Source organism: Colius striatus, chromosome 13, assembly GCF_028858725.1.
Source record: "Colius striatus isolate bColStr4 chromosome 13, bColStr4.1.hap1, whole genome shotgun sequence".
NCBI classification, from domain to species: domain Eukaryota; kingdom Metazoa; phylum Chordata; class Aves; order Coliiformes; family Coliidae; genus Colius; species Colius striatus.
The window spans coordinates 9,366,506-9,394,085 of record NC_084771.1 but is presented as its reverse complement, the minus strand read 5'-3'; the positions used below and the strand labels follow the sequence as shown (position 1 = coordinate 9,394,085).

General features: G+C 38.2%; 1 protein-coding gene across 7 annotated transcripts in view; it reads right to left on the bottom strand.

Moving 5' to 3' along the window:
* Positions 1 to 25,507, bottom strand: part of ATRX (ATRX chromatin remodeler) — a 76,767-nt gene extending 51,260 nt beyond the window's left edge. For 2 of the 7 annotated variants that reach the window (XR_009819691.1, XM_062006949.1), the window contains exons 1-9: positions 25,308 to 25,342; positions 15,397 to 15,509; positions 14,521 to 14,576; positions 13,281 to 13,333; positions 11,666 to 11,790; positions 10,284 to 10,403; positions 7,137 to 7,246; positions 5,077 to 5,144; positions 1,124 to 4,047 (exon numbers count right to left, since the gene is read on the bottom strand). Coding sequence is in view for 6 of the 7 variants with exons in the window: in XM_062006949.1 (XP_061862933.1) it covers positions 1,124 to 4,047; positions 5,077 to 5,144; positions 7,137 to 7,246; positions 10,284 to 10,403; positions 11,666 to 11,790; positions 13,281 to 13,333; positions 14,521 to 14,576; positions 15,397 to 15,509; positions 25,308 to 25,327 (3,589 nt within the window). In the remaining variant the exon portion in view is untranslated. Of the gene's footprint in view, positions 1 to 1,123; positions 4,048 to 5,076; positions 5,145 to 7,136; positions 7,247 to 10,283; positions 10,404 to 11,665; positions 11,791 to 13,280; positions 13,334 to 14,520; positions 14,577 to 15,396; positions 15,510 to 25,307 lie in introns of those variants that run through there. The other 5 variants (XM_062006952.1, XM_062006950.1, XM_062006951.1 and 2 more) reach the window with 5 other exon arrangements.
* Between the last annotated feature and the right edge of the window lie 2,073 nt (positions 25,508 to 27,580).

Below are 27,580 nucleotides of genomic sequence, written 5' to 3'. Positions count from 1 at the left end.
AAGATTAACAATCCTCAAGAAACTAAACTATAGGAAACCTTAAGGAAGAAGTGAGTCAGCATTAAATTGGCAGAAAAAGAGAAACACACGTTTAATTCTAAATCTGGGTGCTCTACTTGTTTGGGGAGGTGGGTGCTTTTTTTGGTATGGTGGGTTTTTCTTAAGAAACTACAAACAATAATTATCTCATTTGGCATTTAGTGTCTGCCTACAAAATACAACTCTGTCTCTTCTATTATCTTCATAAACATACCACTGGTTTATGCATTTTTTGCTTAGTTGCAGCTTCACCAAATACTATATCTGAGCAAACAGTGACAATAAAGTCAGGTACAGAAAGTTCTATGAAACATGAGAAGGAAACAAACAGAAAATAATTTACCTGTAACAACAATTCCAGCAGCAAACAGATTTTTTTTCTAGCTTAAAATTCATTTATTAAAAACATGTTTACTGTCCATATGATGTGAGAACTACCCTTCCTATTGAAGTTCTTGAAAACCAAGTGTTCAAATGTAGCAGTTTTGAAGTTCTCTTTTCCTAAAGAAACTGTAAAACACTGATAAAGTAGCTCTATCTTGGCAAGAAAAAGAATTACTACTATTAAACCTCCTATGAAAACAGTAAGTGATTTCTGTTAGCTGACAGAAGGCTACAGGGGTCTCATGAGGGACAATCATCACCTACTTGGTTTTTAAGATGTGTACAACAGTGCTGCAAGTCTTCAGAGTCAAGTCTAGTGCCTAACTATGAGCTGACACATTTGAGTTCACTATATACCTATTGCTTGAAATCACTTCGTTCTAAACAGTACCCAGGCAACCAGAGAGAGTAACAAGCTTTTGAAGGCTGTGCAGCGAGGAAATACCTGCTGGAATTACAGACTGTAGCTTCTCAAGTCTCAGCACGTACAGTGATGTCCTTTTTCACACAAGTGACAAGCTGCACAAATTGAAATGGGTGCTTCCAAATCAGTACCAGAACACCTAACTGGCTGCAAATGTATACAAGTAAACCTACCTAGGAATATTTTCACCTGTAGATCATTCAATGTTACCAAAATCTTACACACTTCTTCTATTAGCCTATTAATAACACACGTAGACAAACATCTTTTGCACACCTGATGACTGACAAAATCCTGTACCAGCAGACAGCACCAAGTTTTCAGTCACCGGCATAATTTTCTGCTCATCACTGCTTCCATCACCTGTTGAATTCTGTTCATCATTTTCTTCCTTATCAGATGAGGAAGAGGAAGTGACAATCACCTTCTTTTTTGACACATTCTTTTTTAAGTTAGTCTTTTTACTTTCTTTCATTGCTCCTCTTTTCATCTTTTTCTTACTGTCCTCATAAGATTCTTCATCCGAAGAGGACAATGAGTCACTCTTTTCTTTCTGGGAAAGCTTCTTTTTGTGACTTAGCTTTTTCTTTTCTTTCATTTCAGTTTGTTTTTTCCTTTGCACACCATCTTCAGAAGAACTCTCCTCTTTCAGGTGAGATTTCTCAGCATCAGAGGATAAATCAACCTCTGCTCTTTTAGATACTCTCTCTCTTAAACTCCTCCTTCTATTCTCTTTAGACGCGGGTTCAGTTTTAGTTTTGTCATTTTCGGAAGAATTGCCACTTCCTTTCTCTGCAGACGACTTCTCAACATCCGAAGAGGAATCATCTTGTTCTTTCTTGAAACTTTTCTTTTTCAAGTTCTCAGATTTCTTAGCTTTGCCTTCTGGCCCTTTTTTATTCTTGAATCTGTCTTTTGATGAATCCAAACCACGCTCCTTCTTTACGGATTTCTCAGTACTCTCTGAAGAAGAATCTTCCTGGTTCTTTTTCTTTCTCAAGTCTTTGCTCTTAAGGTCAGTTCGCTTTACTGCTTTAGGACTCTCCTCTTTCTCCAGTGAAGATTTCTCAACATCAGAAGACTCATCATGCTTTCCCTTTGCAGTTTTTCCTTTTAAGTCTCTGTTTATCCTTTCCTTAGCAGCTGACCCCTTATCAATTTTTTTCTCTTTAGAAGACTGACTTATCTCCTTCTCTGGGGAAGACTTTTCAGCATCATCATCTTCAGAAGATTTAGCTTTCTGTTTCTTCAGATTTACTTTTCTCTTAATACTCACTTTTTTCCTCTGCTCTTCCTCAGAGGAATCATAGCTGTCTTCTTTTGGGACATATTTTTTCTTGGCTTTTTTTGCAGACTCAATTTTACTGAAAATTTTTATTTCTTTTTCCAACTCGGAGTCATAGTTTGAAGAATCTGAATAGTTTTGTCTTTTCTTTTTAGCAGCAGCAGAATTTTTTGCTGATTTGCCTCTTTTCGCATCTAAATCTGAACCAGAGCTGGAACTTTTTCGTTTTCGTTTTCCATTTTCATCCTTTTCTGGTTGACTCTTCAGAAGACCTGAGGCCTTCTGATCATTCGTTGGTGCTTCACTATTGCTATCAACATCTGATGAACTGTGACTCATCATAGCTACTTCTTTAAGAACGGCAGGCATCTCATCGGAATCTGAGCTATGATCTAACACACATGGCTTTTTAGATTTAGAAAGTTTATTAGGTCTAGGACCATCAACAGTACTGTCAGAAGAATTTCTTTTATCAGTTTTCCTCTCTGGTTGTTTTGATGATTTTCTCTTACGTTTCTCATTACATGTGTCATTGCTGTCTTCTTCTGAATTTGACGTTAAAGGACTGATGTCCGTCTGGCGCCTCAGAGGGGTGGTCTTCACACGTGGAGATCTCCTGAGATCAGCTTCCTCTACAGGTGACACAGTTTCATTCTCCGTAGAAGCTTCGCTGCCAGTATTATGATTTTGTTTTCCAGCATCACAGTTTTCTGCTTTTCGTATTACATCAACATCCTTACTTCCTTTTTCTAGATTGCTGTCTTGATCTTCAGCTTTAACTGTAGACTCTGAAAGGGAAACAGGAGTCAATTTTACAATCAATTCTTTTGTTCCTTTAGCCGACGATTTTAACTTAGTACCACCTTTGTTATCTTTCATAGCAGTGTTCAATTTTGTATTTGAATTTACAGTCTCATGATCTGTTCCTGTATTTCCACTGTCTTGCTCATCTGATGTAACCTGAATCTCCATAGCAGATTCTAGAGTCTCAAAAATATCTTCAGGAACAGATGAGGGAATGGACACTATGTCCATGTCTAAAGCCTCAGTACTATTAGGTTCGTACTGAGGTTCTTCACTTCTGCCAGACCTTTTGTCTTCACCAGAAGAACGTTTGTTATCAGTTTGTTCCACTGTTGGAACACTTTGATCCATGGGCTCACCGTCAGGCTGTTGTGCTACAACTTTCTTCTGTGTCTTTACGGTGTCATCCTCTTTTAGTGCCACGTGTTCCTTTCCTTCATCTTTTTTCACCTCATTTTTTTCTGATCTAACATCAGTTTTTTTCTCTTTGGTATTTTTATCTTTGATTTTAATATTCAAAGCTTGAATCTCCAGGTTCAGACCTTCTTCTAGTGCCAGATGAGCTTTTTTCATGTCACTCAACACAGATTTAAAAGCTTTTAGCTGACAAAGTTGCACACTTGGGCTTACTTCTACATTTTCTGCAGCGTTTTTCAAAAAGCTTACAAAGCTAGAGTTCAGATTTGCTGTAGTTTCAACCAGCTTTTTTGTTTTCTTAAGCAAGTCTTTTGGCACCATTAGCGCTTTATAAGAATACGTTAGTGATCCTGAATATGAATCATCTAGGTTTTTTTCTTCCCCATTACAATTTGAGTTATTTCTCTTTGGACAAAACTTGACTGTATGGTCATATATTTTACTCTTTTCACTTTCAACTCTGATCTTTTTTTTGTTTTGTTGCAGTAACTGTTCTAAATTTTCAAAGACACTGTCACATGCAGTGACCAAGTCCAACAAAGGCTCTGGGTGGCAAATGTAGCAGTGCCACTGGTTATTTTCATCCAGTATAGTCGATAGCTCCTTTCGACCCAGGTTGCGCAAAATGCACTTTTTACAGAAGGCGTTATGGCAAAAGTCACAGCAAATCAAATTTCCACCTTCAGCACACCACCTGAAATGAGACATAACATATAGAAGAGTCTTATCTTCAGGTCAACAAAGGAACAAATTTGGGAAGCTTACACATTTTTTGCTATTCGAGAAAGAATTTGCATTTTTCAAACAAGATACTAATTAAGTGAAAACATTAACGAGCGCAGAGGCATAGCACAGTTTTCACTGGATCACACATTCAGATATTTGACAACAGGACACAGAAGCACTTTAGAATTTCAAAATTAGGAGATGAATCTGGAAAAGATTCTGCAGCTCACAAGGTTTAGGATGTCAGGTTCTATCACAGAATCTCAAGGGCTGGAAGGGACCTGGAAAGCTCATCCAGTGCAAGCCCCTGCCAGAGCAGCATCACCTAGAGCAGGGCACACAGGAACTCGTCCAGCTGGGTTGGAATGTCTCCAGAGAAGCAGCCTACACAGCACATCTGGGCAGTTCCTGCCAGTGCTCCCTCACCTCAACAGGAAAGAAATTCTTGTGTTTTTTTGGAACCTCTTCTGTTCCAGCTTATACCTGTTGCCCCTTGTCCTGTCATTGGCCATCACTGAGAACAGCCTGGCTCCATCCTCCTCACACTCACCCTTTATGGATTTCTAAACATTAATGAGATCAAACCTCAGGCTCCTCTTCTACGAGCTAAAGAGCCTCAGCTCCCTCAGCCTTTCATCAGTAGGGAGATGCTCTACTCCATCATCTTTGTGGTCCTGCACTGAACTCTCTCCAGCAGCTCCCTGTCCTTCCCCAACACCATAGTAAGTGGCATGGTTATTATTTTAAAGCATGGTTTTTATTTATCTCACAAAGATATCATAGGTATTTTCTGTTGCATTTCTCTAGAAAATATTTTCCTTTTAATCGCTAAAATAACAAACACTTTGGAACTCAGCATTTCTTGTTGAGAAACAATTGTTCATTAGGCTCGTATGTACTGGTCTTTATCGGTCAATAGCTTCATTACTGCAAGAAAAAAAAAACCAAAGCAGGCCCTGAAGAGCTGTGGGTGTTGTTTCAGTTGTTGGACACTTACCTACACTGCTCATCCATTCCATCTGAATCACGACTAATGTCATCGCTCATGTAATACTTGTAGCAAGTCTGCAAATAAATAATAGGACACTTATTAAATCCCCATTGGACTTCAGTAATCATATGATTTTAGCATGTATTAGAAGCAAGCCACTAAAAGCAGAAGCTGCAAGGTGTTCAGCATTCTACTCTTTTTACATTTCTGTTAATATAAAAACCATCTTCCATAGATACAGCAGGTCCTAAACCACACCTTCTTATTCAGATGGCTCAAGGTTAATTTGAAAAGTAAATAGGCTTTTGTTTGATAGCTGTGTATTTGCATATTTTAAAAGCAATTCAATGCTTCTCTTCCAATCTGTATGTTTTTTCCATCTATTTCCTAGGTAAATCAACACTGATGTAATTAATCCTACATAAATTAACAATTTTCAGCTCTGTGCTCCTTATGTTAGCAATCAGTCCCACAACACTTTAAATGTTAACATCCAAAGCTTCGATTTCCAGGTGCAAACTAAGCATTTTCACTGAAAAATTGGTAAAAGTAAAAAAACACACAACACAGTAGTAGCATTGGCTTCAGTTTCTGGATTCTTTAAACCATGCTTTGAAAGTGTGGGGGGGTTATCCCAGTTGCCTCAGACTTGAAGCTCTACTTAACAGATTAATACAAGCTATTAGCTAAATTCTGTCCTTTTACCCAGTGAAACAATGAACTCAGAATCCAGAAGAGGCTTCAGTACCTCAATTTAAAATGATGATGCCCCTTCATTTAGAAGAGTGTGATACATCTACTCAACTGCACTGAATTAACAATCAGCAACAGCAAAAATCCCACCAGAAAAAGCTGATGCTTAGACAGAGCATTTACAGTCAAAAGAAAACAGCTTCTCAAGTCTGGGACTGTTTTCCTAAGCAGGAGAAAAGTAAGGGAAGAACTAGGCTCAAAAAGTAATGGAAAACATGGAGTATGCAGATGAGGGATTTCCATTCCTCTCTCTCACATTATCAATAAGCCCAAGTTCAATTAAGTGAAGACACAGAAAATGTATGGGATACGTGACAGAACTATCTAGCAGAGCTCAGAGTCGAGAGCTGCTACTGTACCCAATACCAAGTTACAAAAATGAGCCAGGTAACTTGCGTGCATTGAAAGGACGCGTGTGCTACACGGCAAGGATTGTCATGTCTAGGAACAAGAGTTAGGACTCCACTGAAAACCTGAAACAGTCATCTTGTGAGCAAATTTTTCTAAAGGCTATTTTATAAAAGAAACAAGCCAGAATGAATAGAAGAAATGAGCCAGAACATTAGAGTAGATGAACATGCCCAAGACAGGATGTAAGTGGAGTATGTAACATTAATGGGCAACTGGGAGAGAAGCAGAAGGGAAGAGGAGAATGTTCAACATGCACTGTAACACAGATTTGTATCTCTCTGCCTTTAGAGATATCCTTTATAAATACAGAATCTCTACTACACAAGAGAGATCTCTGAAAATTAAAAGGCAGCAGAGTTCTTTCCTTCCTCCTGTGTTTCCCACCTCTTCCCATCGCAGGCAACTTAAGGTCTCACTGAAGCCACCACAAAGCTAAGTCCCAGAAGCTACTTTTGGATTATGGACTAGACCATTGTTACAGAGGCTGACATAAATGAAAACAGTCCAGGAGCTGTACACAACTGAAATTAAGATGGTTTTGAAACTACCTTTCCACTTCTTATTCTGATACTTTACACACAATGCTTTACCAGTATTCTCTTATAGTATATTATGAATAGGTAGAACTTTCAGACAGATTATTTACCATTAAAAATCCAAAGTTACAGCCTTAAAACTGTCAAAATAAATGACAATGAAAACACAATGACTTCAACTGAGGTGTAAGAACACAGGAATACAAATTTGTAAGCTGTATTTGCCATTTTGTTTTTAGTTTCCTTAATTGTTAATATTTAATGACTGAAAAGTTTATTGTCTAACAAACAATAATTACTTCCACAATAATATGACATTTCAAACAAAAACAAACAGTATAAACTGTAGAACTGTTTACCACATACCTTACAAATAAGAACTTTCAGTGTAGGATGTCTATAGATTGAATCCTTTTGAAAATGGTTCACCTGTTGCCCACAAGCTGTACAGCTTACAATTCCATGTAGTCCTTCCTCTATAGAGAGGATTATAAACCACACATTAATTGTTTTCATTTTTTTTTCTAAGAAATCTTTATATACCTATTTCATTGTTTTGCAACATTTTGGCTTGCCACGGTTTCCACATGTGTTTATTTCTTTACCACGCAGCATTAGGGCAATCTTTCTGTAACCACTTGACATTTGAACACAAAGAATTTTCCTCTAATTCCTATATTCCACATGGGACCGAGATACAATTTTTTCCCTGTGAAAGATTTTACTTGGATTAAATGGTCACCTCACGAGAACACAACAAAACAAGAGTCATCACCAAAACTCTTTCAAAGCAGCCCTGATATTCTGCACAACCTTCCTCATTTACTCTTTGCTCCCAGAACACCATTTTAATTCATGCCTGTATTATGGGAGGGGATTTTCCACATAAAGTTTTAGTTTCTCCAAGGAAAATATGGGAATCCATTACAGAAAATGCCTGAAATCCTTCAACAGTGCCTGAAAAATTGTTTCTCACTTTTTTTTCACCTTCTTGATGGTGGTTTTTGGACTGTTGGGGGTTTTTTTTTGCTTTCTTTTAAATACAATTTTGCTATAATATAGAAGTTCTCACCATCTTGCTGATTGCTCCCAGTTTGTGTATCACTCTGCTGCTATACCTACATTTGGTCAAGAAAACCCTTCTTTAATGTCAGTCCCCCCAATTCACTTTGAAAAGTGGTGAACTTGGGATTGGAAGGCTCGTTGTATGCCAGGCTGTTAAACTGACCAATTAATACCAATTAATAAGAAGCGGCGATGCTTTCAAGAAAAAGGAAAATAATTTGTGAAAGCAGATACACTCAGTTCATACACTTTCAAAAACTCAACTTGGGACAGTTAAGATAGCAGACAGAGGTTTAACATGGGATCCCTTGCATGTGACTTGTCCTTTGCTGTCACGTTCCGTAGGTAGTATAAGGAAATGAACTTCAGTGGTTAACTTCATGGTTACAGCCCAAGTACAGACTATCCTTTTACAAAATTTTTATTTAATTAATCACTACCAGAGAATTAGAAGCAAGCACTAACACCACAATGTTAAGGAAGTGAAAGAATGCCCTCAAGACACAATAGAAGCTACTAGCAATTTGCTACTGAGGCATAATCTCAAATAGCTTATAGGCCAGTAAGAACAACTAAGACACCCTTACAATTCAGTGAAAACAATGGGGCTGAAATTTTGAATACAAGATTTGTTGTTTGCAATTTCAATGCTTGCATGACTGCATTTACTGCAGAGCTCATGGACTTGCAGGGCACCTCTTCTCACCTCAAAAATAGCTCAAATGTCTGTTTCAAATGCTGCTGGTAAACCTTGAATAAACACATCCATCATGTCATGCTGCTTGGAAAAGAATAACCACACTCTAATACACCAAGCAGCACAAAAACCTGGCCAGGCTTTGTTAAACACCCCAGTCCTTAAATGGATGTAAGAATCAGTGTAACTGCCAAGTGAGGGAACACAAGCTGTCCACTGTCAAGTCCCAAGCTGTTTTCCCCTTCTCTACAACGTTAAGGGGAAGCACAACTGCCCACTTCCTAAAAGTTGCAAGTTGGCACCAGAAATGAAAAAAAAAGGATCATTTAAGATGCAAATCTCTGTAAACCATGGTACTACTACAAATGATGATGATCTGAAGAAATTAAACAAGTACTAATTCATTAATACCAACAAAATACTTAACAGTCCTAACTATGAGTTCATTAACAAAACTACAACCATAACCATTCTGCAGGCACATAACTTGAAAATAAGGACTGACACAATGCCTCTTGCAGTCTTGGGTAAGAGCGTTTGGATGCTAAGAAAACAAAAGTTCTATTATTACTACTATTTCTAATTTAAACAGGACATGTAACGCCTAATAAAAATATGAAGACGCATTCTGCAGAGAATACAAGACAGATTGGCTGGATTTTTTGTTATTACTTATTTACTTGCACTGTGCATAGAATTCAGGATCTCAGGTAGCCAGGACTACAACCTTACCTGCTTAAACCAGTAATGCATGAATAGAACAGAACTGACTGCCAAAGATTAATAATTTAGAGAAAACAACAATGCTCAAAACGTGATTAAAATCATGCCTGAGCCCATATGTATGCATAAATACATTTCCACAGTCTCATTTTACTCCTCTTCAGCCACAGATGGAGAAACAGCACTTACTAAAGTATAACAAGACCTTAAAAAGAGAGGAAGTATCTCAAATGATACCACAGGAAGAACAAAGTGTGTGTTCAAGAGTTGTTTGAATATCCTGGGTGCTGTTGTAGGTGTGTGAGCTACGATATTGATAGTGGTATTAACAAAAATATCTGCCTTCTTATTGGCTACTTTATAGATAATCCTCCTTCTCCTTTACTTTTTGGGGAAAAAAAAAAACCTGAGAGAGATTAATTTCTATCACCATAATCTACCTAACTTCTGTGTTTTGGCAGCAGGTATGGAAAACAGCTGGCACAGCAGCTTTTGAAAGACAATCCTTAGAAGCACCTACTTGTAGGGAATTACCCACAATTTCAAAACAAAACAAATCTTTGACTTGCTAAACGTTTTAGGTTTCTTGTTAGCTCACTGATTGGTAATATGCCTCTACATGTCCCTGCTCCAATGCAGTTGCTTTCTCAGTGAGTCAGTGCCTGGTCTCATACCAATGGTGTTCCAGTGTAATTCCTTAAAAAAGGAATACCAGGAATACCTGATTGCAGCCAAGCAATTGCTTCGAATACAAAGCAAGAAAGGTCCATATGGAGTACTTAATGGTGTATCCTAGAGCTACTGAAAACAAATGTAACGATAACTAATCTTAGCTTTCACTGCTGCATTGCAGGGGCAGCAATGGAGGCTAATTTCACCCACCTAGAATCCTCAATGAACAAAAGCCAGAAGAGTGGAGGTATTTTTAGGATAATTTCTTAGAAATAGGAACAATTTTGAGATGTACCAAATGTGGTCATAAGCAACAATTTAAACCCGTTTTAATAAGTGTTTTAAATTGTATTTACCTCCACGCTTTTTGGGAGCTTCAGGTTTCATTTTAACGGTATTTCTGCTTCTAAATTCAGGCCCTTTAAAATCATCTTTGTCTTCATTCAGCACTGGCTCAGGCTGTACAACCACTGTACCTAGAATAATTTTATTTAGAAATTGGAAACCATTACACATCCAAATGAAGTGCAAAAGTCCTGTTTAAATAAAAGCCAACATGGTACCTTAAAAAAAAAGTACAATCTGTTGACTAAAACTCAACAAAGTTTCGAATGCACAGATGTTCACAGAAAAAAAAAACAAAAACAAAAAACACCACACACTTCAAACTACTTCTGTTTTGCAGTTGCAGGACAAAAGCTAAAGATGGAATGGGCTATGAGGAGCAAATTCTGCTCTCTGCCCTGATGTGGGAGGTGCAGAACAGGACTGGCATACTGCTGGGTGTGTGTAATACAGGAATTTGCAGTGCAATGCTACAAAATAAAGGACTTCTGTTAGGCAACTTAAATCTACCAAAAACCTTACAGTAACTACTCTTTTCTCTCTCTTTTTTCCTTCCTATGTAGTTTCCCTTATCTTCATTTATTTCAGCATGAAATAAATGAAAAAGTAATAGACTAAAACCTGGTTTGTCTTTAACAAAACTCAGAAATTCACTCTTTAAACAGAAAAGAACACCAATCAAAATTACATCAATGAAAAACCATCTTTCCTATTTAAAAGCTCGGTTTTAATCCTTTGGTTGTGAGGACACTGGAAATAATCTAAAGTTCTGAAAAAATCACTTTGAAGTGATTGCTTTAAATACTGCTACTTGTGCAACAAACAGTAATGGCCCCTCCAATTTTTCCTGTAACTTTCAGAGATAAGAAATGGAAGAGATTAAATCAACTCACACTACAGCTAAGAGCGAGATGCAGTCTTATAGTACTGTTTCAAAAGAGTGCTAAAAATAGATCCAATTCCCCTCCAGATTTAGTTTTCATTTTGTTGATCTAATTGTTAATAACCTCAAAGACAGAACAGTAAAATACATAAGACCTGCAAGCGGAAGATTTGAGACTCACAGAAAATAATGGAAACAAATGATTTTCCCTGTTTCACGTAGGTTTTACACAGATGTCAGGAGACATCTGAAATTAAGCCATGCTGGTGTACCCACAGACTAAAGCATGCTGGGTTCAAAACTAAAGGTGCTTGGTTTCCTCTTTTAACTGCACGTGTACAGGGCGGGGGGGGAGTATGTTTGTGTATTACCATGTATATTTATATATAAAGCCAACAGGATCAGAGACAACCATTTTACTAACACATGTGCATTCTAGTTAATTATTTATGCTGCATCATAATCTTGGCTAATTTGCTGAATTCAGGAACAAAGACAGACATCAACTACCTTTAGGTAAGCTCTGCATATCAACATCATTTTCTGAGTTTTCATTTGAAATATCTTCATTTACATTTTCATCTAAGATTGGTTCATCATCTGATCCAACATATTTTGTTACAACTGTAGGTTTCCTGCATAGACAGAGAAAAATCCAGATGGTGATAAACATTACATACTGCAATACAGGTAAGTCTAATGCTTTGTAAACTAAACACCATAATAACTGGGGAAACCTCTGTTCTTTTGAAAGTCGTTTAAGATATTATGAGACAGGATACTCTGAGTTATTAAAACATATAAGTTGTAGGCCAATTTCTTGTTAGGAACAGGAATTCTCCACTCTTATGTGAAACAAGAAAATATATGCTAATAAAATACTTTTGTTTCACAGGTTTGGTATATTTTTCATATAAAATCAAGGTCTGATGTGTTTTTAAGACAATATCAAGGAAAGTCACACTTCAGGAAAAAAACCAAATATAACACAAGTGAATGTGAGAAATTTTAGACATCATTTCAAGTTCTACAGGCAGCACAAAGAGAACACACAGATATTAGCAAATGACAAATGGCAGTATGGAAAAAAAAGGGTGCTTGCAAGGAAATAAAGAAAATGTAGAAAGAAATGAAAAGCTGCCTACTGAACAAAAGGACCAGCTGCCAGGATTTCACAGAAACTGTCTCCACTAAAATGGATGAATTTACTATGTCGGGGCAGGGAAGCAAAGAGAAAAAAAATCATGTTGAGTGTCATTTTCAGTAGTCTGAAGGTAATACAGGAACTACTGCAGGATACTGTTCTGTCAGTATCAGGTACGGGATGATAAATGTATGAGTGAAGATATCTTTAGTAATGGACAGTAAAAAAACAAATAAAAAGTTGTTCAGCAGGAGACTGGATTCAGGTGAGATGATTAAAGCCAAATATAAAACCGCATTTGTAAATATGGAATCAAGAGATTGGAAAAAAAAAAATAGAATGAAGACTATAATTTAATTCCAACAGACACAATCAAATAAACAAACTTGGATAAAAAGCAGAATAAACATCATCTGAGAGCAAAAGGTGAGATGGGCTTTTCCTAGGCTAAGTGTGCTGTTACTGAGGCCACGAATAATTTGTCTCTTCTAGGTTCAAGCTGTTTGGTAAATAGTTAACTCCATAGTTTTTAGAATCAAAGAGGAAAAAAGGATGAAGCAGAGATAAAGCAAATGGTAGTTTCTGCACAGGACAACTTAACAGCGTGTTATTCTACAGTATCCCAATGGTAAGGTACATAAAAGCCTTTTTTACTGTATGACCCAATTTACGGTTTTGGAAGAATCCTGCATTTAGAAATAGCAACAGTGAAGGAACAATTGTACCAACACTTTTGTCCTGAACATACAGGATAATCTTGTTGTCTTTGTTAATAAAAATCAAGCTTTATAATCTTAACCTTTGACCCTGAAATATTATTTGGATTTGAAGCACACTTAAGAGGCATTTGCTCTACCAGAATTCTGTTAACTTAACAGACTTATACTGGTGTACACTAAAAGTGTCTGGCATAGCACACAGACTTTTCTGTAGTTCTACATGCCCAAAAGTAATTTATGTATTTTTGTTTTCCAAACCAACCTTTTTGAACGTGACGATCCTGTGGATTTGGTTCTTTCTGAAGAACTACTTCCCTAAAAACAAGAAAAAATTAAAGACTCAACATGTCTCTAACTTAGTGACCAGTCAACAATAACAGTTTCTTACATTAACAAGAATACATTCTAGAAGTCATCAGCACTCTTACCAAAACCAAAAAGGCAGGAAAAGCATTAACAAAGAAGTAACACAATTTTAACAGTCACACCAGTTCAGTTAAACTAAATCTATGGATCAGTACTAAGACTCCAAGAGGTCATTTTTCTTTTAAGAACATGTTTAAAAATAGGTATCACTGAGCTCTAATCTAAGCCATTGATGTTCACTAACCTCCCTAAGCATATATCTCAAAAAGACATTACTAAAAGCTGAGCTATTTGGAGAGAAACACTACACTTATCTCAAGCGCTGAGTCTTCATGAAAAGGAGGAAATTCTCTCCTTGCAATTCTCAATTTGCATGACCTGCTGAAAGTTCTGTCAGCTTTCTGGAGAAGAGTCTGGGAACAGCTCATCTTCACTGGGCAGTTCTAATTATAACAGTTCTGGGGTCTCCTGCTCTGTGTATCTTCACCACAATGTTAACTTGCATGATGGGCTCATGGCAATTAAGTATCTACTTCTACCTGAGTTAACACGGTGTAAGTGTAGATATGAGGTAGAGACCAAACCTTTCAATCAAAAATAGGTAAGAGCTTGTTTACATATAAGCCAAAGAACAGAATATTCAAGGATAAAATAATATTAACCTAATTTCTTGAAAAAAGAAGAATTCAGTCTGCAATATATCCAATCTAAATCAATTAACAACACTTTGCATTTCTTAACAAAAATGCAATTCCACACCTCAGGTAAGTAAAACCTAACTCTCTATAGCATGTTACTGACATTTTCCCCAGGAATTGCTGTGCATGAGAAAGACAATGACGTTGCCCACATAAATTTGTGTATTTCAGTAATTCAGAAATGGAGGAGTGAGGGGCCAAAAAGGATTGTTTGCATATGCCTAAATCAAAGTCTCCTGCAAAATCTAGTTTTAAATTTACCTTAAAATATTTTACAGCTACTATTTCTATTCAGCAGATAGGATGACATCTACTGCATGGTTCTGACAATACTCTTGAAGTATTTATTGTAAAAGTAGCCAAGTGAACTCAGCATTTCCTATATTGCCATTCTACACTGGTCCCACAACTAAAATTCCAAAGTGTTTTTATTCCTACCTCTTCTCTACTGTTCTCCATTGAAGCTGGACTACTTTTAGGTTCTCTACTTTTACCTATGGAGAGAGATCAAAAGAATCCATTGAAACGCAATAAACATGAAAAGTTCTTCACACTGTAGGTCACAGCATTGTTTTCATTTCATCAGCATGAATAAAGACTGTGACTTTCACAGATAAACTGTTGCACAACAAAACACAGTTGTATATGTATGGCATCAATTTCACTTTATTTAGAAATTGCTTTCAGTACATCACTGACAGGCTGAGACACAGCTTTCCCATTGGTGAAGAAATGGAAATACAAATATAAATGCCAAAAGAATTCAGTTAGTGCGTTTTTCTAATCACACATCTTGAAATTAGAAACATAGTATTAAATCTGGGATCATGGAACCACAGGTAAAAAACCCCTTTGATAAAGGCTATGGCAGACAATTCCCTTTTCATGATCTTAGGAACTGTGGAACATAAAAATTAAAGACATTCAACCTATTAGTATCTGTTCCATCCACCACTAATAATTCAAATAATTATGAAAGCATAGCTTCTTCCACAACTACAAGGACTGCACAGAGAAACCTGAACAAGAAGCCCCTAGCATAGCAAATACATGCATGTTTGTCATCTCATGTTTCACAGAAGGTAAGTTACCAGTAGGATCAGCTTTTTTTCAAATTTAGAAAAGATTCAGAACCAAAATAAATATTGTACCAAAGGCCTATCATGTATTTTTTTAAGACATTACCACCAAAATCACATCAGGACTTCAGGTAACCGTCCCAGTGAATTGTGATATACTGAAATAATAACACAAAGTTATTTCACTTAATCGTCACATATACATTGAAAATAAAAACATTAGAAGTCTTTTTACCTGTGGTTTTGGTTTTAGATAATGCTGGAGGAGAGTTTGCGTCCTCAGATTCTTCTGATGAGTGAGCCAAGAAGTCATGGAGTTTCTGCACCAACGTATTTAACTTGCTTTCACTGTTAAAATACAAGTAAAACTAGAAGTTACCTATATATATATCTCATTCTAATTTAGCAAACATGGAAGGATGTATGTTTAATGTCAATTAATATACATCTACAAAACAAACTCAGTTATTGCCTAAACATTTGTTAAAGTTAAAAATCATATGTAGAATAATAGGTGCACAGTTATTGACCAAAAAAGCACTAATGACTCTGTTAATAGTAATAATAAGTTTTATATAATAATAATAATAGTTTTCTCTTTAAAATTCTTGATAAAATTCAAGAAAGTCTGAGCAGTAATGCTGCTGTGACGTGAGGAAAGAAAAACAATCATTAAAGATTCTACTTTGTCAGAAGCTGAACAGGTAAAAAACAACAAATCTTTATTTTCTTACCAAAAAAGAAACCTTTGGGGATATAAAACACCAGAAACAATTGCAAAATTTCACCTATAACCTTAGAAACAAACAGGTCCATTGAGGACGACACATCTACATTACATGCTTATGCAAAGCTTGTATGAAATCAGACATGTACACATAGGCTGCATATTCTGTATTCATTTTACCAAAACCCAACCATGTAGAATCTGATAATTTCTTGATTTGTTTGTCTGAGTACTCATAATTATTCATAAAAATATTACCCTGGGAATTTTCACTAGGGAGTAGGAACTGTTAGTCCTGTACATGCTGATTACTGTGAAAAGACAACACCTTTATCCTATGCTTTTGTTACAAATCTATATTGCTTATTAATCTACATATTCCTTTACTTTATGTTGCTTATTTTAGATTTTTCCTCCCAAAGCTTCTGTAATTTCCTGAGACAAGTGCTTTTTTCTACCTGCAAGAGTAACAGAGGCCAAGGGTAGTCACCCTTTCAGCCCCAAAGTATAAGTAACCACTCTCAGCTGCTTGTCACTGCTTCCCTCCCAGACACCACCAGACCTTTAAAATCATCCAGTCGACATATTGATCCATCACACCTTATCTGCTACTAGATATGGCTTTTCAAACAGCTGCACTCCACTGCCCCCTTCATAAGTTAATCCAACTGAAGGAAGGTTTCCATCCTCTTCACTTTGTATCTTCCCATTACTTTCAAAATAGTCTTCTGACAGCAAGAAGAAATAACTTTTTCTGTCTCTGTTGTACAAGCTGTATGAACTTTTGAATATTTATCAGAAGCTCAATTCATTCATCTCTACTATTTCTTTGAACACACCAATTTATTAACTTAAGACTTTCATCTTAACCATTATTGGTTTAAAAAAATCACCTGTTTTACAAGGACATGGAGATGAGCCATCTCTTCAGCAATGAGGGAAAGGGTATCATGGTATTAATGCGAATGACTGAACCAGTGAAAGTAATCACATACAAAACAGCATAAAACACCCATTGAGAAAAAGATCATCTGTAATTTTTTAAAATCTTCTAAGTACTCAAAACAAAACAGTACTTTGTAATGGAAAGATTTGTTGCATGAATAAAGAACACTTTACTTTTTAGACTACATACGTATCATCAATCACTTGGGCAACTTTGAAAAACTTTGGTTTACTCTGAAATGCATCTGAATTTTTTTTTCCCCAATCTGTCTAAAAGTCTTTCCCTCTAATTACTGGACACATGCTGCTATACAACTGTCAGTCTCTCAAGTTGGGCTTCTGTCTCTGTCATGGATGGACGGTACGTTTAGAAAACAGAAGATGATAAACATATACTTAACAGATTGCATGCTCCTACTTCAGAAAGGAGACTTAATGACAATGTATTCACATGAAGTTAAAGAAAATTAAAAGAGCTGTTCAGAATTATTTGATAGTGAAAGTACATAAAGAGATTTTATATCCATTCCAGATGTTCTGAAGAACTAATGCACATGCAGAAAGGCCACAAAAATTCATTTCTGGTAGTAAAAGCACACAGAATTCTGCTCATTTAGTTTAGAAATAACTTGTTTTGGTAACATTTTAGAAAACAAAAAGGGAACTATAGTTAAATTTTAATATTACTGTTCTCAGTACAAAACAAATTCAGAATAGCAGGTATACGTCTTTTGTGACCAACAGCTGGAACATTATCTACTACCACTCCTTCACTCTTATCCTAGCTAGTCTAAAATTATCATTTTTTCAGAGCAAAATGTTCACACTGACAAGCAACAACAACAACAAAATAATAGACAAACTTAATAGTAAAAAGGCTTTTCGACTTGCTTTTGCCCTTCATTATTCAGCAGTCTGTACCATAAGCTTGTATTAAGGAATACCAGGTCAAATGTAAGTAACAGTGTTACACTTATACTTCACCACAAAGAAATTTTAATTTAGGGCGATGCTTTATGTGGTTTTGCTCAGAAACTTGATTTATATTATGCATTTATTGTTGAGAAAATATCTATAAATTTTCTTAAGCTTCTACTGCAAAATCCTTATTCTTTGTAATAGATTTATAGTCCCATCCACTATCAAACTGATCACAACCTAAAAAATTTGTATTTAGAAAAAAACAAACTTAAGAGTCTAAAAATTGAGAAGCATCTCAGAAGCACTAAGCAAAGCAAGCAGTCTCCCTCTACCATATAGTCACAGTCCCTACACTATTCACTACTGTTTCCAGGCTTAAATGTTCTAAGCAAATGGTTTGCCATCACTCTAGAGCTATTTCAACACCACGTAGCCTAATTAAAACAGAAAGGAAAGGAAAGGTGTCCTACTATTACTGGTTTGGCCATGAACCTGATTTGTGACCTTGAAAAACTATCTCATATCACTTCTTACCTAAATTCAGAGCAAGTGCTGTAATCTTAAACAGTAAATGCCTCACCCTTAGTAAAATAAAAGAAAGTGTGTACTGGGCAAATTAAGTATTGGGCTAAATGATTGTACAAATCAATCAAATATATCAGAAGAAAATGAAGGGGAACATGGTGCCCTAATCTAGGCATAATATACAATAATTCAATCTGCTCTTGACTGCTGTCCTCTTGTATGTGCTGACCTGTATCTGGTTTGCATAGCAAGGTTTTGGTAGTGAGAGGCTACAGGGGTGGCTTCTGTGAGAACCTGTTAGAAGCTTCCCCCACATCGAACAGAGACAGCTTCAGCAGGCTCCAGCCAAGCCCATCAGCAATGGTGGTGCCCTCTCTGGGACAACAGATTTAAGAAGTCAAAAACACTACTGCAGCAGCTAGGAGAGAGGAGTGAGATATGTAAGAGCTAAACTCTACAGCCACTAAGGTACGTGAAGGAAGTGAAGAGGTGCTCTAGGCACCAGAGCAGAAATTCCCCCGTGAGCAGTGGTGGAGACCATGGTGAGGCAGGCCCTACCCTTGAAGCCATGGAGGTCCACCATGGAGAGCTCCACACCATGGAGGACTTTCAGCCCGTGAAGGACACCACACTGTAGCAGGTTTGCTGGTAGGATTTGATGTAATTTAATTGAACATACAATTTCAAAACTAGTACTAGGCATCCTCCCCACCATGTATCATTTCCTTTCATACTACCTAAGCCTTGATATAATCAGGCCAGTGCTCTGTCAACTGCAAATCTTACAAAAGTTTTTCCTGATGAGAAGGAAAAACATTAGACCTATCCCAATTCCAAGTTTACAGTTTCAAGTGAAGAGCCTACATAGTCATTTCACATGAAACATATTGTAGCTGAACACGGGTGAATGAAATCACTTAAGGCTGCTGGAAAGAGTGAAAGATGGTAAAATCTATAATAGAAATTGTTTATTTTCCCTAATCAAGAAGTGATGAGGCACGAACACACCTGCAATATCCTAAGTCTACTTCTCAGAAAAAAAAAATACAGAACTAGAAAATAAAATCAGCCTACCATTGTATCATTTGAATAACTAAAACCATACAGGTTTATAAAGGTAGGGAAACAGAATCCTTCTATCCTAGTGGTTGTTTTCAAACAATTGTTTTCCATGGGGTAAAGCAATATTGTGCAGCCTAAAGCAGATTAACATTTTGCAACTTATTTATACTGATAGACCAATTACCCCGAAACAATTGATGCTTTACAATCAGGATTCACACTCTTTCCAAGTTAGCATGAATCAGCTCAACTGCCAAAGGACACAAACCCTCATGCACTGACACACACACTTGATGCTACCCACACTCACCCTCCTCTGCTTCAGTACAAGTATTTGTTATGGTCTATGCACAGAAATTGATCCTTATTAAAAGTAGCCATTTCTTCTACTGAATGTAGGTAATTTCCCCCATCCAGTTCAATGGTCATGTTTCTGCAAGCAGAGGTGATGACAGCCTGAGTGCAAGAAGAAAGGACCATAACTTCAGTGGCAGCAACACACTATGTGAGCTATCACACAGCAGCATAATTATGGTTGGTCAGGTAAATGACACCAAGAATCATAGAATCATTTAGTTTGGAAGGGATCTCTGAAGATCACTTAATCCAATCCCCCAGAACAAGCAGAGACAGATATTGGGGGTCACCCAGAAATATCTCAAGTGAGGTTCTAGGTACCTCCACAATCTCTCTGGTGACCTGTTACAGTGCCTGACCATTCTCAACAGTTCTCTTGTGTTTAGATAGAATTGTGCCATATTAAAGATATTCAGATACAATCAGAAAATACCTGAATATCTAAGCTCTAACTGAAGAGGTGGTGGGCATTTAGCACTTTATCAAACTAAAAACTCTGTGCTTAAGACTTCATTAACACAGATTCACTCTTTTACTTCATTTAGAACTGACTTTAAACCCACAGAGGCTTAATCAAGTGATACCTAGTACAACTGAAGATACCTGATGATGTGGATGAAGTAACTTTGGAGATTAAGTACAGCATAACAGGTTCACACAAGTAAACAGAACGATCTTCCTCCAGACACACAAGGGGAATGAGAAAGCAATGGTTCAAAGTCACAAAGAGACCCTTTATTCTGTTCAAGGTAGATTACACAATTTCTTTTTGTTGAGGTGGTATCCGAACAACTTATCTGGATTTGGATATGTTACCACATTTCAATAAAAAGGGAAAAATAATTTGCTTTTCTAACCTGTTTCTTTAATGGGAGCTTAAAAAAAGGCACAAAAACTCAGCAAAATAAACCCCCACCACCAAACCTAAGACAAGCAACCTCACTGTTAGGTTGGCTTGAATGTCACACAGAAGCCTCTAACTTCAATGGCAAAACAATATGCAAGTTGGAAAAGATTGACTGAAGTCACCGACTTGGAAATAAAAATACAGTGTTTACAGCTTTATGAGACAAAACTCATGGCAAACTGTACACCTTACTAAATTAATTCAGGAAAGGAAGCTCAAACTAGCATATATAACAAAAAACATAACAACATATTTAAAGAAAGCTTAAACATGCTTTGTATAAAGAGAAAGAAGAGTTCCACATCCAATAACATCATGCCCCTCTAACTCTAAAACTGCCTTTTCTTTTGCTTCATTTACCTTCAGCTTCATGGAGTTCCTCACATATTCTAAACAAAACATGAATCACTACAAACTCTGCTTAAGAATTAAAATGTGTCCCTTCAAGTTTCCCAGATATTTCCAATCAGGTTTGCTACAGATTTTAAGGGCAGTTTTGCATTTTACAACATTAAAGTCATCTCAGTTTGCCCCACTTTCAGCCCTGAATTTATTGCCTAACAGTTAGGGTTTGCTTTACATGACAGATGTATTTGCCCAATAAGGCAAATACATTAAGACATACACTGGGACCTACCAAGGTGGAAATTTCTACAATCATTCAGCTTTCAGTTTTGCAAATAAATTGCCTAAATAGCACTGTCATTGTTGACACTGGTCAACAACTTCTGTATATAAGCTCTTGATTTTTTTCAAGGTTTGATTCCTTTTTCTAAATTAAATTAAAAGAAAAAAAATTAAACATCAATCCATCATCCACTTTGAATGACAACTGCCTGGTGGCCAGATGTTATAACAAATTATGAAGGCCTTATATTCCTCCTTTAATAAATCAAGGCACTTTATCTACCAGCATTTAAGGTCAATATTAAACCTTTCATTATATTTGCTATTGAATTTCTACAGTTTCTTCTTTCTTCTCTTGACTCACTACTGGAACAACTTGCAACTGAGCTATCCATGAACTGATTCATGCTTCCAAATCACCTGCAGGCTCAAGCTGAGTTCCAATGATACGAAATGTGATTTCAGGAGGTTGAGTTGCATCCTTACCATTTCCTGTTTATACAGGACACATCCAGTGATCCAATCTAAAAAGGTACTTTTTCAGGCATTTGTTTTTGTAGTGAACACAGCACATTTTAGCATTAGTCTTGATTTTTTTTTTTTTGAGGTGTATCCATATAAAAAGCACTAACATTTCCTCCCTTCAAACAGAGGGTGCAAGTGTTCATCTACAACTGGAACTGGAAATTTCAAGTCTCCAGAATGTTAAGGCCATCCTACTGCAGAATTTGTACTATACACCACTTTGTCATAACAAATTACTTAATAGAAAATAAAGGCACCTTCATTTAAGCCCTGGAGAAACCCTAACACAAAGTTTACAAAACCCTAACAGAGGCAGTATTGTACAGAAATAATGAAGTCACTGCAGTAAGTGAAGTAAGCGCAAACATCTTCTCTTTGAGAATTTCATTTTAGTGCAAACCACAATGGCTCTGGGGCACATCAGGCACAGAAGATGACAACCAGCCTAACATTTTGCTCTTCTTGGGGGGAAAGAGTCAAAAGATCTGCTTCTGTCGATTCCACATGGCTGTGTGAAAGGCAGCTAGTGTACACTGTACTTTCAAAGAACACACAAGATTGCTACAGACTTATTAGATTATTGTGGCATTAAAGAACATTCCTTTAACAACCCCATACCATCACTCAGAAGAAAGAAATTCAAGTGACTCAAAAATGCAGAAAATTGAACAAAAATCTTAAGGTCAAATTACTAAAATATCATACTGAAAACTGAAAAGTCTGAACCACTAAAAAAGTGAAGTTTGTTTTGCCAACTTGTAAAATCTATTATCACTACATTGACCACCAGTTGGTTCAAGTGAGTGAAAGTCAAAACTTATCATCTTTTTCTGTTGGATTATTTTGTTCACTGTATGAACTGACTGCTAAGAGGAGGTTAGGTCACTATGACACAGATTCCTCCACAGTAAAGAAAAAAAACAACAAGTTTTTTGGGCAAAAGTTGTAGAGAAATCTTTACAAACATTTACAGAGGCAGTTTTGTGGTTTGGGTTTTTTTTAAGTCACTCCACTTCTCATCATGTTTTTTAGCATTCCAAATTTCCCATCCTGGGCATGGGAGACTCTTAGGTTCTTAGTATTAAACAAAAGCATTCCTGATAACAAAAGTTCAAAACTTCACAGCCAGTAGACTTGTATTGATTTATTATTTTCCTTTCAAATGCTGTAAGTCTATCTCATAGAAGTGCTGAGAAAGTATTTTCCATGAAAATGCTATTGTTTGCAAAGAAGTCTAACAATAATCTCCCAGCTCTACTTTTGTACAGGTCTTACACAGGTAGAACTGCAGAGAGAAGAAGATGAAATGAACATGCAGGGTGACTGTGCAGGGTGACAGAAATGCAGGCAGCTGACAGGCCCACAAGACTTATGGGAAACAGCAACAAGAAAGTGTGTGTTTTTCTTTTCCTTCTCATTCTCTCCAACTCCAATTTTAAACAGAATTGTCAGAAAATAAGGAAAAGCCCATGCAATGTCTTCATCAGCTCATAACCCCTACAGTGTCATGTCCAGTTCTTGGCATAGAACTGTTCTTGTAAAATAAAAACAAGCTGTTCAAGATGACTTCTATATGGGATGAGAATTTTAAAAAAACATTTAGACTGAATGAGAACTAAGTTTATAAACTCAAGAAAAGCCTCGGGTACCAACAAAAAATATTACATCCATCTACTTAAAAGTAGTTTGTCAGAGGGGCTGCTTATTATGTGAGACAGACCCAACCCAAAGGCTACATACCACCTCAAATCTAATTTGTATGTACTTTTTTATCTTCAAGATTTCAAATCATCTGAAATAATCCATTTTACCTTTCTGTCTGCAGGCAACTCAAAAAACTGCATGAAAAATGTATGAACTTCTGTATCCTCTTCCACCAAAGCACCAACTAAACCAGCCCCTAAGTAGTAATACTATTTGCTGTACTAATGACAATTTAAGTATACAGAAAGGGTTAACTACAAAACCTTCATAATGCAGACCAGAAACAAGTGGTTCAAAGAAATTCCAAGCTGAGTATGGGAAACCAGAGGACAAAACACAACAGTCACAGTAAAAAAAGCAAAGGGGTTCAAATGGAAAAGTATTTTTTAGAATATGGAACATTAATTATGACGATAACATGGTCAATAAACACAGTAATCTCGGTCTTTTTGCTGTACAAACTCTACCCTTCATTTTCAGCCATTGGAGATGAAAACACAGTAAGCCTCTTAATGAGTATTTCAGTCTACACAGGAAATAATTGGTTCAACACAAAAGTGGTTTAAGCTGTCAAAGTACTTAAAAAAAACACAGGAGAAAGTGGGTGTAAGAAAGAGAAAGGGGGAAAGAGAAGGGCAATCCTCATCTTACACACTAAGAGAGAAAACATAAGCAGAAGAAACTGCTGTTGGGAACTCACGCACCAAATAATGTTTATATGCAACACTCACAACTTACACCCAGTGTGGGATCAACATCAGTAACAATAACCTTTTTAGAAAAATCTTTTTGGAAATTAGAACTGGATTATGTAGGCATTGCTTCCTCAGAAATGCCAAAGGTTTAGAAGCAAACAATACACAAGAGGATGAAAACCACCACCCCTTTAACTTCTGTCTGAAGTTAAGTAGTCTAAAACCAGGTGGTGAAGATACACAAATACGACTGTAGAAAAAAAAACCCCTTTATCCAAGGCTCAGTGCTGAAGACAGTGTACTGTTTCCTTTTCCTAAGACTGCCTAATTTTGAAGGTATGTGCAACATTCGTGAGGACCAAATGACAATAGTTTATTGTTTATATGGTGCTTTAGGCATTTGGAATATTTCTGGGTGACAGATTGTGTTGACTGGGCTCCTTGAGATACCGATAAACCGAAAGCATACAAAGCTAACTATTTATTATTAGTTTAACATGGCGTCTGTCTCAACGCTGACTTTATTTCGGTTTTTGTCAGCTTACTTTCTCTACGCAGCAAAACAGGAGCCGTTCGTAACAAGGCGGTAGGAGACAGCTCTTCAAGGGTAGAGGGAGATGTTTGTAAACCAGCATGAAAACAGCTCCGTCACAGAGGGATCAGGGGGATAGGAAGGACTTTACTACAGCACAAACACGTGGGGCGGGGGCGGACAACCGGAGGGCACATCCCCGCGGCAGCCGGCGGCGGGGGCACGGCGGCGAGTGGGGGCGATGGCGGCCGCGGCCCCGCCCCTCCAGGCCTTCCCGCCGAGACGAGACGGGACGGTCCTGCCCGTCCCTCGGGCCCGGGCCCGACCCCGCCGTGCTCGGGAAGGAGGGGCGTGCGTGCCGCCGCGCCGGTCAGGCGCCGGGCCGCAGCCTGCCGTGCCCAGCGCCCGTCGCCTGTCCGCGTCCGACCGCCGTCGTCCGCTACCCACCCCGACCTCCCGCTGCTGGCGCCCAACGCCCCAGGCCCATGCCCATCCCCGCCCCGCCCCGCCCCCGCCGCGGGGCCGCGGGCCGGGCCGGGCGGTGCAGGCGCGGAGGCCGCCTGCAATCAGCGGCCGCCGTTCCCCGCGCGGCGCGTCAGGGGCGCGCCCCGGACCGTACCTCACGGGCTCTGCGGTCATGTCTCCGCTGCCGCTCCTCGGTGCGGCCGGCTGGGCCGGAACCGGGCTTAGGCGCTGAAAGGAGACAAAGCCGTTATTGCCACCATCGCAAGCTGCGGCGCCATCTTATCCGAGAGAAGCTGAGGGAGACCTGCCTCCTGCCGCCTTCCTCCTTCGCCGCCTCCCATTGGCCTCTGGCTGCGCCTAGCTATTTTCTAATTGGGCAGCTCCGACGGGGCTTGTTGCTAGGGTCGTTGACGTCACCGCCCCAAGCTGCCCCGCTCTGATTGGCTAGCAGGCGCGTTACATCACCAGCGGGGGCCTGGCGTCACGCACCGCGGCCCGTGACATCATTTCCCAACAGAGTGTGCTGCCGCCTCTGCCCGGCAGGGGGCGCGGGCGCGGGCCCTGGCCCCAGCCTGAGGGGCCGGCGGCGCGGGGCAGGGCCGCGGCGCGCCTGAGGCAGCCTGGCGGTGATCCTGGGTGATCCTGTCACCGCCATCCGTAACGCCGCAGTGATGCCAAACTCCAACTAACGGTGCCAGAACGACCCTGATGCACCGCGGGGATCAGCCATGCAGCTCAGGGCACACCAGGACATGACAACTGAAGAAAGCTTTGGAGGAGGCAGTTTCCCAAGAACAGGATAAAAAGATACCGAGATGTGAATAATATACGCCATGTGGAGAAGGAGCGAGGCTGAGCTTGTTGAGCAGCACTCAAGTTACACTGCTAGCTTTGCTAGAACATTGGTTTTTTTTAAAACAGAAGCTTCTTTAGATAAGGAAACACATCGTTGGCAGCTTCACACGAGCATGCCAAGATAATTTTCCCTGCTTCTACCAGCAGCTTCTACATTCCTGTCAGATATTCTGTATGAAAGGAAGATGAAGGAAAGAAGTGACATGCTTCTGTGAAAAGCCTACTGAACTCCACTGGCTGGGGGCTTCATGAAAACCACCATCTCCCAAAATGAGCAGAACACACCACCAAAACCAAGCCCAGTACTGCACAGAATCTGAGACGGCTGTCACAAGTGCTATTCACTTCTAATAAAGATAACTAGTGTTGAAAATAAGTGTATTTTTTTTCTGCAGAAAGGGAAGTACCAGCTCATCTGGTTTCATAAAGCAAAGTGGAAATACAAGGAAAAAAATCTTAAAGCCTTGTCATCTAAAGTACAGCTACTCCTTAATATCTACTTCACTCTAAAAGGTAATAAAATAAACACCATTTTTGTCCTTCAGGACATACAAGCTTACACATCCCAGTGAAACTCTACAAACTAGTCTAAGTAGAATATGGTTTAGAATTGGACATTTTAGCCAAGAACTGCATCCTGTATTTGCTGAATTTTAGTAATACCAAACAGATTGAATTGCTTTGTGAACAATGCTATCTCATGGTCAACACCACAGTTTTAAAAGACCAATGTTAGAATTAATTTTGTAATGAAAAAAACATAAATCTGTCTTAACTGACCACTACAAATTCCATTAAAAGATTCCAAAAGCCATTCTGGTTTTTGCCACCAGACAGATGACTTAAACCTGAAGCATTACCTATTCTTAGTATTCCAATTGTGTGATTTAAATGAGATCACAAAACATTCACTTTCCTCTTTGAGGGATTTAGTCTGCTTTATAGACTAATATCTTACTGATTTAGAGTAACTACATTGATATTTATTCCTATCACTCTGTAATGAGTTCTATTTCTATGTCCTTGGGAGAGGAAAGAAGGTGTATGAAAGCAGCATAAAAAACTCCAAATTTAATTGCCTCCAGTTCAGAACATTTATCTGAAGTTGCACACAGTAACGAAATCTTACTGTGAGAAAAAGTCAAGATAAAGTAAGAATAGAAACATTTCCATCTTCCAGCACTCCAGAACACAAACCCTGACACTATCATGAGGTTGTCAAAAAACAGATTGTAGAAGCACACTGAAATCTGTGTATGGACAGATACTGCCTGCATCTATACAATAAAGTTTTACACATCTGACATACAGTTAATTTCTCAAGTACACAGGACACTTCCCCAGTGCTCTGCTAACAGAGATTGCTGGCTGCTCTCATCTACCTGGGAGACAGGATTCCCAGCTTAGTTTGCAGGACAAACCAAAGGGCCACTGTAGAGCCTCACCACAGATTATTTTTCTCATAGTGATAGTAATTAGTTTTCTTAAGTAGATATTAGCCTACTTTTTTTTAAAGATTGCTTAAAGACATGTATAGTTGTCAATTGACAGGAGAATATTTTAATAACATTG